Source organism: Rhinolophus hipposideros (genome assembly GCF_964194185.1).
Source record: "Rhinolophus hipposideros genome assembly, chromosome: 12".
Taxonomy (NCBI): Eukaryota; Metazoa; Chordata; class Mammalia; order Chiroptera; family Rhinolophidae; genus Rhinolophus; species Rhinolophus hipposideros.
The window spans coordinates 11,871,850-11,882,483 of NC_138058.1; the positions used below are offsets into that span (position 1 = coordinate 11,871,850).

General features: G+C 34.5%; 1 protein-coding gene across 3 annotated transcripts in view; it reads left to right on the forward strand.

The window, feature by feature from the left end:
* GCC2 (GRIP and coiled-coil domain containing 2) overlaps window positions 1-1,767 on the forward strand; it is a 54,040-nt gene extending 52,273 nt beyond the window's left edge. For all 3 annotated transcript variants that reach the window (XR_013994665.1, XM_081069261.1, XM_081069262.1), the window contains exon 23: window positions 99-1,767. Coding sequence is in view for 2 of the 3 variants with exons in the window: in XM_081069261.1 (XP_080925387.1) it covers window positions 99-166 (68 nt within the window). In the remaining variant the exon portion in view is untranslated. The remainder of the gene's footprint in view (window positions 1-98) is intronic.
* The last annotated feature ends 8,867 nt before the right edge of the window (window positions 1,768-10,634 follow it).

Here is a 10,634-nt window from a genome sequence, read left to right on the forward strand (position 1 = left end):
GTAAAGAAAGTCAATGAATACTGAAAGTTCAAGGACAGATTCGTAACATCGAAGTGTGGTTATGAAAAGATTAATACATATTTTTTTAACTCCCAAAGGTGAGGAAAATGCTTCCCGTTCTTCCGGATGGGCGTCCTACCTGCACAGTTGGTCTGGACTGCGGTAGATTGATGGAAAGAACATTATTTATTAAAACCAAATCGAATCTATTTAGCAAAAAAGCTTCACATCCATTGCTGTGATTCTTTTGTCAAAAAGTGTGTATATATCCACATCTGCATATATTTGTACATACATATGTCACATATATATAAAAAGTCTCACCTTGAAGTAAAAGTCCAACAGCCTGAAGTGTTGCTACCAGTCCACAGCCCTTTGACTCTCATCTCCCAAGCGTGCTGCTGGGTGAAGACACCGGGAATGAATGCACTCCCTTCTCTGGAACCTCAGGACCCGCCTATATCCGGGCAGTACTGTGAAGTTTGACATTAAACTAAATTTTGGTACCGTACCAACTTGAATTTAGGCTTTTAAAATAATGTTACAAGAATATCGATCGCAAGGTCAGACTTACAGATTTTGTTACAAATTATTTTTTAAAAATTTAATTAGAACATGAAGGAATATGCTTTATTGGTAAAGTTGGTGTTTTTAAGGGACTATAAGGTAAATATGCCACAGTTCATTATGAGACTGAGTTAAAATATAATTTACGTAGTTATTTACTTTAAAAGGAACTGTTCTTTTTTTCTCTAAAGTAAATTATGTCAGAACTCATTGTGTTGTCAGAAGCCCCACTATTGGCTGGTGTAACACTGAATGTGAAAAGATGGGACCACCACGTTATCTTGGAGTGATTTCACGTTGTCTCTCCAGGCTCTTGTTATGGTTCACCTACTTCTAAGCCATGAGTCTAGTCTGAGAATTCTTTCCATCTCCCCAAATAAGAATATATCAGAACATTGACTGTATTACTCAGCATTTTATCTAAATATGAAACTGGTGCTTCCCATGTTTCAGCAGATAATGTCATTCTATAAGTTTTCCATCAGAAGGGATTTTAGAGACACCTTAGAGATCAGTGCTACGTTTTCACAGTTCTTGTGCAATGGTGTATGCCTCTGATGCCTCTGAATATATTTTATTGACTAGACCAAACTTCTTTTCTTAAATCATAAATGTAAGAATTCTATTTTAATATTTGTTTAAAAACTCACCACACAGTGTGTTCTATGAAGTTCTTTCTTAAGCCTTCCACTTTATATTCTAATTTTCAGTCTCAGCTGGTGAACTGACTGTTCTTCGGTTACTCAGAACATTGGCTTCCAATTTAATTTAACTGACATTTGCTGCTGAGTTTGCATGTTGAGTTTGTTCTTTAATAAATACCTTGAATATCTGTCTTTCCTGTTATAGAAGAACAGACCTAACTAGTGAATGTATTAATAAAAATGCATCTATTTCAAAGCTGGCTTTAAAAGTTTAGTTTTTTTACTTTATAAACTGTGAATATAATAAGTATGCCAGCAGCGTACAATGTAACTAATAGTATTTAAATAAATATCACGTTGTCTGTAAGTCTAGGTCTTTTTGAAGTCTATAGAAACTTGTTTTGAAATAGTCTCTACTTACGAATGTAATAAAAATACCTTTTGCATGATAAAAAATTATTACTTTGATTACAAAAGAAATATTCTTTCATCGTTTTAGTAATGAGAGGAAATGGAATGATTATTTTAATATTTCTATTAAATACGTTTAACTGTATATTGTATTTTTATGCCTATTCTTTTCCTTTTAGACACTGACTCTTTGGGGTTTTAAATTAATCTATGTATTGGAATTGCTAATTCCTTTACTACCATCTAGACCCTTGGGACCTAGAATATCAGGTGCTTGAGAGAACAGAGATTGACCTTTCAGTACATGATGTGTAGGCCATGGTACCTGCCACGCCTGACATCCATCTTCCAGCAGATCCTGCAAGCCACGCTTAGCCTTTCCTTGGGCGCCTCAGGTTCCAGCCTCCTCTGTGATTTAAGGCAGCTGTTTTACACAGTGAGCTTTGCTTGTACTCCAAGCAGTGTAAGATTGAGAATTATAGTCCTTTAAACAAACTTTGAGAATTACATTTTTTTTGGTTTCAGGTGTACAAAGCAACATAATAGTTAGACATTTACACCCCTCACAAAGTGATAACCCCCCCAATGTACCCCTCTGACATTGTATATAGCTGTTATAATACCATGACTATATTCCCTATGCTGTACTTAATATCCTGTACATATATATACACACATACATATATATGTATATATATATATTTATAGTTGACATTGAATAATATTCTACTTCAACTTCGGTTGTACAGTACATTGGTCAGTTATCTACACAGTCTATGAAGTGATTCCCCCTGATAAGTCCATCTGGCACCCTACGTAATTTTTACAACATTATTGATTATATTCCTCATACTGTATTTCATATCCCCGTAACTATATTGTGACTACAAATTTGCACTTTCTAATCCCTTCACCTTTTCCCCCCTCTCATCTCTTACTGTTTGCAACTACATGGATGGACCTAGAGAATATTATGCTAAATGAAATAAGACAGACTGGGAAAGACACATACCATATGATCACACTTATATGTGGAATCTAATAAAGAACAATAAATGAGCAAACAAAACAAGGAGATTCAGATACAGAGAAAAAAACAGAATTACATTCTTTTAAACAAGTTTTGTCAGAAGTGTAACCAAGCTACTTACTAGCAAAGGTAAGATTTTGCTAAAGGCACACAGTATATTATTATTGTATTTTTTCATATTTTTATTTTTTTAACTTTTTTTTATTTTAAGTGTGTTTTTCCAGGACCCATCAGCTCCAAGTCAAGTAGTTGATTCAATCTAGTTGTGGAGGGCGCAGCTCACTGGCCCATATGGGGATTGAACCGGCTACCTTGTTCTAACCAACTGTGCTAACCACCCGCCTCCAGTATTCTTTTTAAAACCCACATTAGCTAATGATGTAGCTAGAAATACATGGTATTGAGGAGTGTGAAGTCTTCCATAAAGACACAATTTTGGTATTCGGTGGATGGCACAACAAACAACAAAAATAAACTTGTATTTTGGTATCTGAAAATTAGCTATTGCTTCAAAATGAATAACAAGGGAAACAGTACCTGATACTGATACAACTTTGCAGGTGTCTGGGCTAATTTTTACCTATGGTGTTAAAAAGCATTTAGTTACTTATGTATAAGTTATATATAGAAGGAAAATCTTTTTCACCTGCATTCAAAATGTGATTACAAGGGAAGAAAAGTCAGGTTGTGGCCTTCAAATTGTTACTTTAAAAATACAGTTTTGTGTGAATAGAACACTGGTGAGAAAATACGATTTTAGTTTCAATAATGGAAGTGACCACCCTGGTTTCCCTTTGAGGATGGGCTCTGAACCCACGCAGTGGTTACCTGTCCAGATCTCTGCCCAGCATTTACAGTAACAATCCCCTCAACCCCTGCCTCTCTCTCTGGGAACTTTTGCCCCACCGCCATACAAAGGGGCAGGTAGGCCCAACCATAATCAACTGAATGAGATACAGAGCCCTAACCGAAGCCGAATCAAGTAGATTCAGGAATGTGGGTTTGGGACTACAGACTTAAGTCAGCATCTTCATGTAACTGGCATTGTGACGTGTTAAATGCAGGAGCTCTGAAATAACCAGGAACAGCAGAGAAAGCCCACCACTGACAGTGTAAAGAAGGCTAACGTGACTCGCAGAAATAAGAGAAACATGGGGTGAGAATTCCGGGAGCCTTCAATACTGCTTCTAATCCCTGAGATGGGAATTCTATACAATGTCCCTGCATCCTCAGAGTAAACTTCCTACATGTGCTGTGACAGTGACTGTCAGGTGTCTGGAGCACAGTATAATGGTAAAAGGATGAACTCTGCACTCAGGCCTGGAAACAATGTGTACTTCGCTACTGACTAGCTCAGGCACGTTCATCTTGGCTGCTTTGAGCCCCCATTGCCTTATCTGCAAAAGGAGCCCAACACATTGCAGACATACCTCGGAGAGGTTGCAGGCATACCTGCAGACCATCACAAAGTGACTATTGGAATAAAGTGAGTCACGTGAATTCTTTGGTTTCCCAGTGCATTCTCATAGTCAACTTTATGTAAAAGTTATGTTTACACTATACTGTATTAAGTGCAAGTAGCATCATGTGTTAAAAATACTTACCTTAATTTAAAAATACTTTACTTTTAAAAAAATGCTGCTAAAAAATGATAACCATCATCTGAGCCTGTTGTAAAAATGGCTCCGGTAGACTTACTTCACACAAGGTTACCACAAACCTTCAATTTGTAAAAAATGCAATGTCTTTGAAGTGCAATCAAGCAAAGAGCAATAAAATGAGGTATTCCTGTACTCACATAATTGTAGCTATTAAATGACAAAATAAAACCCCACCAGAGTAGGCACTCCAATGCTAATTCCCCCTTTTGCAATGTTATCTTCATATTTTCTCTGCCTGTGAAAAGGTTTACCAGTTTACCACATTTTTTTCTGTCCCTGGCCCTTACCTCAGTGCATGGCACATAGCACTCAATGAATGTACTTAATGAGTAAGTGTTTTAATTAATCAGCGAATTAATGTTACTCACTCTTCCTCCTTACTGCCTTGAAAGTAGATGTGTTGCCTGGAGCTGTGGCAACTATGTTGTTACCTAGAGGCAACAGTTATGCTAAGAATGGTGGATTTTAAAGAATTTGTGTTAATTCTTGTTGATGAACTATCCCTGATCTATCTCAGATTTCTTGTTTTTGAAAGAAATAAATGCTTATTTGTATGATTTCTGTTACAACTGACATTTCTAATTTTCAAATAAGAGTAATAATCTCATTATATTAAATGAAAAAAAGCAGGTAAGAGGCTGATTCAACACAGTGCTTATTAGTACATAAGACACATACAATAAGTGTTATATATTTTTATTTTCCGCTTCAAATGTATGATTAAAAAGTAGTTTCAACACGTTCTTGTCACTGTTGTTACCAAGAAGGTTAACATTAATGCTATCCAGTTAAATAATTGTTTGAGGCTATAAATCTTTTCTGAGAAATGTACTAAATTCTAAATACAAAATTAAATACGTAAAAAACTAGTATCAGTGACATTCCTGTTACTGCTTTTCTAATTAGCAATAGCAATTTAAAATATAGTTTATCCAGATATTGCAATTTCTGTTAGTTGTGTTCTCTTAATCTTTTTTGGTAATTTAGGAGAAAATAGGTGTCTGGTTTTTTTGTTTGTTTTTTGATTCACCTTTTTCTAAATGTTATGCTCACTCTTTTTTAACATGTTGTTGCTGGCTAGATATAGGGTATTCTTTCCTTTGGGGCCTGTTTTGAGAACTGGCCATGACTTTGGCTGTTTTTCTTACGTGGTAGATTAGCAATAGGTCACACTCCCTTGAGAAGCCCTTTTGTTTCAACTTCAGTCTTTACTTTCATTAACTTTTCCAAGGAAATGGATCTGTTCATGAAGACTGGCCTGACTGACTTCAGAATATCTCTATTATTCAGTGTTTTGTTTTATTTTTCTGGTTGCTTTGTCTGAGTGTAGGCGTAAATGTTACTCATTGCACAACTGTGACGGTGAGGTAAGTGTAATGGAAGAAAAACTGAAAATTTCAGAACTAGAAATCCCACCACAGATTGTCTTTCAGTGAAAGATTCTTTTTAACTGCTTAAAAAAACTAAAGAAATCTTATAAATTTGTACACAAATCTTATAAATTTGTACACAAAAGCATGACTTTTATTACTTCTCTTATAACCAAAGTAGAGGCTAGGATTCAGACCTGGTCTGAGTCAACTAACATAGTTTATATTATTTATTTTACAGCAGTTTAAGATTACAATAAGAAATGCCCTAAGAATGAGATATAATTTTCCACAAAGTATGCATTTGTGGTAGTCTATAGACTACCACATTTATCAATATACCTCCAACACTAAGCATAATTAGGAAATCTCTGTGTTTGGAGTTATAATATGATCTTACTGTAAACTAAAAACTCATGTTGAGTACTGGACATTGTCCAATGTTTATTTTATATGATTCATTCTGAGTTTCTGACTGAGATCATTCTCTCTGGCCATGTGCATTTCTCCTGGGGCCCATAAAATATACAGTAACTTAATTTCATGACTGCACTATTTCTGCTTCCTTTCCTGAAAAAGGAGAAATCATTCAGATCAGTTTTCAAATTGCCTTATAGAGTACAACTTTGGAATATTTTAAAAGTAACTCCTTTGTTCTAGAACTGTTCTGTCTAATACAGTATCCACTAGTCACATGTGGATATTGAAAGATTAAAATATGGTTATTCAAATTGAAATATACTGAAAGTATAAAATACACACCAGATTTTGAAGACTTGAAAAAAATAGTGTAACAGCTCGTTAAACATCTTTATAATAATTTCATGCTAAAATTCTTTTAAATTAAATTTCTTGGGGTGACATTGGTTAATAAAATTACATAGGTTACATACTGAAATTTTGAAATTATAAACTTATTGGTTTAAATAAAATATGTTGCTGATAAAATATATTCTTAAAATAAATTTCACAGCCGGCCCAGTGGTTCAGGCGGTTGGAGCTCCGTGCTCCTAACTCCAAAGGCTGCCGGTTCGATTCCCACATGGACCAGTGGGCTCTCAACCACAAGGTTGCCAGTTCAACTCCTCGAGTCCCGCAAGGGATGGTGGGCAGCACCCCCTGCAACTAAGATTGAACACGGCATCTTGAGCTGAGCTGCCTCCTGAATGGCTCAGTTGTTTGGAGCGCGGGCTCTCAACCACAAGGTTGCCAGTTCGATTCCTCACGCAAGGGATGGTGGGCTGTGCCCCCTGCAACTAGTAAAGGCAACTGGACCTGGAGCTGAGCTGCGCCCTCCACAACTAAGATTGAAAGGACAACAACTTGACTTGGAAAAAAAAGTCCTGGAAGTACCTCTGTTCCCCAATAAAGTCCTGTTCCCCTTCCCCAATAAAATCTAAATAAATAAATTTCACTTATTTCTGTTTACCATTTATAACATGGCTACTAGAAATCTTTTACTTGTAGGGATCACATTTGTGACTTGTATTACTCTTCTGTTAACATTTGTCACGACCCATAGAATGTACAACACCAAGGGTGAACCCTAATGTAAACTATGGATGTTAGTTAATAATAATGTATAGATAATGGCTCATCAATTAAAACCAATGTTCCACACTAGTATAAGACATTAATAATAAGGGAAACTGGAAGTGGGGTGAGGGAGTATGTGGGAACTCTCTGTGTTTTCTGTTCATGTTTCTGTAAACCTAAAACTGTTCAAAAATCAGTTATTAATTTGAAAAATGTACTTGGGCTAAAAATCAAAATACAGATGACACTGAAAAGAGTACTTGAAGATAGGTCAATAGAAATTATTCAATTTGAAAGAGTGAAAAAAGGATGCTTCAGGGACATGTGAGAATATCAAATAGTCTGACACGTATGTTAGGGGAGGAGAAGGGGAGAAGAAAGGTTGGCACAGTAAAATTATTTAAAGAAATAATGACCAGAATAATCCCAAATTTGGTGAAAGACGTAAATTTACAGATTTAAGAATCTCATTTAACCCTAAGTAGGATAAACTCAAAGAAAACTGCCCAGGCAAATTACAATCAAACTGCTGAAAACCATATAAAGAAAAAATCTAGAAATTAGCTGGAGTAAAATAACGTATTACATATAGGGCAACAAAAAATTGGTTGATTGTGGATTTCTCATCAGAAATCATGAAGGCTAGAAATATGAAAATATTTTAAACCATTTTTTGAAGTGCTGAAAGCAAAGATTTGCCATCTCTGAATTCTATCTCCAATGGAAATATCTCAGGAATAAAAATGAAATGAAAACATTCTCAGATGAAAACATTCTCAGATGAAACATTCTCAGATTTACATCACCAGTAAATCTGCTCTAAAAGAAATGTTAAATGCTAAAGGGAAATAATACTAAATAATACTAGAGGGAAACCTGGAATTTCAGGAATGAAAGAAGAGCAAAAGAAATGGGAAATAGCTGGGTAAGTATTAAAATACTATTTTTCCAGTTAAGTTCTTTAAAATATGTATGAATTGAAATTGCATCATTGCCCTTTGGAGCTTTTCACATATGTAGATGCAGATGTAACACATTATACTGATAACAAAAAAGGGAGAGGGTAAAGGGACCTGTATGGTTGTAAATCTTCTATATTTTAATTGAAGTGGTAAAAATTAACTCCAAATAGACAATGAAAGGTTAGCAATGTACATTATTATTCTTGGAGCAAATATTTCTTTAAAAGATTGATATTTTAAAAACCCAATAGATAAATTAAAATAGAACACTAAAAAATATTTAAATAATCAAAATAAGGCATAAAATGTGGACAAGAAGATGCACACACAGGGAATAAACAGAAAACAAATAATTAAATGGTACACCTAAATCCAACAAAAGCAGTAATTACATTAAATGTAAACAGTCTAAGCCAACCAACTAAAAGGCAGAGATTGTCAGACTGCATTAAATTAGCAAGATCCTAGTATGTGCTATTTACAATAAATTCACTTTAAATATACTTAATTTATTAAAATTTTAAAAATGGAAAAAGATGCAAACACTAGTCAGAGAATGTTAGAGTTCCTATATTAATATCAAAGTAGACTTTAGAACAAGTACTATTGACATGAATGAAGAAGGACATTACATAATGATTAAAAGGTCAATTCATTATAGCAATCGTAAATGAGTAAATACAATTTTATTGTAAAAGGAATTAGGAGCCTTGAGAAACGCTAATTTCAAGTTTAAGGTAAGGGATGTACAAAGTGGACCCAGGAACATTTTAAAGACTAATGGAATTATATCAAAAGGTCACAGGAGCCAGCTGGAAGGACTCCCGCTGGCCAAATATGGAAAATTTTGACAGTTTGAGCATCCATAAGAATAATGAAGAATTGACTAAACATGTTCAAAACATAAAAATTCATGAGTCCGTAATGATACTCAATACCATCTCATCTGTCACTGTTGGAGTTGGCTATTATACATTTCTTGTTCTGAAAATTAGTAATTAATCATTTACTCTGTTTCTGCAGTGGAACTAATTTTTAAGTACAAAACAATACCAGTGGGTAAGAGAAAGTTCTTTAGAGATAAGAAAGACAGTTAATAAATGTAGAGGGAAGAATATAATTAGAAAACTGTCATTTTGCAACTCAATTAAATGATTGATTCAGAGAATAATCATAACTGGATGCTAAAACCATTAAGGGGAAGATGTCAAAGCATCAACCCATAGGCTATGTTCTGGTTGCAAAAAGATAAATATGACTTTCCACCTTAACTCTATGACCTTATTACCTCTAATAGTAGTGCACTAGACATTATGTGCCTGAATTTAAAAGCATTAACTGTGAAGAATTCTTGCCAAAATGTTAATATAATTATATTCCACCTTTAGATTAAAATTCCTGTTTGTTTACTGGAAATAAAAAACAGTTGAAGGACACCATGTGAAAATAATCAGATAAATACAGAAATTGAGAAAATTGGCTTGGGCAACTGATTAGGTCTGTCCAACAAGTTCAAGGTCAAGAAAAAAAATGGGAGCCAGGTACTGTGCTTTGTTTTAAAAATGTTTAGAGATAAACAATGAAGTACAATGCATGTTCCTTAATTAGATTTAGATTTAAACAAACAAGATCTAAAAGGCATTTTTGGGTCAATAGGGGAAATTTGAAATCTGGCTGTTAGATGACATTAAGATAACATTGTTAATTTTGTTAGGTGTGAAAATTGTATTGTGATTATGTAGTAAAATAATTCTCTTTTTTTTAAAAAAAAAGATGCGTGCTGAAATATTTAGAGGTAAAGAGCTTAAATTCTTTTTAAAAATAGATTAAATAAACTAGAAAGAGTTGGGTAAACCCCTCACCCCAAATGTTCTCTACATTCTCCCCACCCCAAATGTTCTCTATATTCTCCTCACCCCAAATGTTCTCTATATTCTCCCCACCCCAAATGTTCTCTATATTCTCCCCACCCCAAATGTTCTCTATATTCTTTCCTTCCATTCCTATTAACATCACTTGCTGAATTATTAAAACAGACTCCTAACTTCTCTCCTTGACCCTAGATTTTCTTCTCTCAAGCCATATACATATAAATACTTTCATAAATATTGCCTTCAAGTTTTTCTCTATTTAAAAATATTCATACCCACATAATCCATTCATATCTGCAGTTTTTCTTCATAGAAAATTAGCATCCTCTAGCATTCAGAACTTTTGTGACCCAGCTCATTTCAGCTTTATGCCCTTTCCTTTGGCTGTTTATACCCAGAATGTGCCACCGTTTTTCCACCTACTCAATGTTTTTGTTGTTTTACTTGTGGTAAAATACACATAACATGAAAGTTACCATCTTAACCATTTTTAAGTGTACATTTCAGTGGCATTAAGTACATTCACATTGTACCATTATCCATCTCCAGAACTTTCTGATCTTGCAAAATTTTAACTTTATA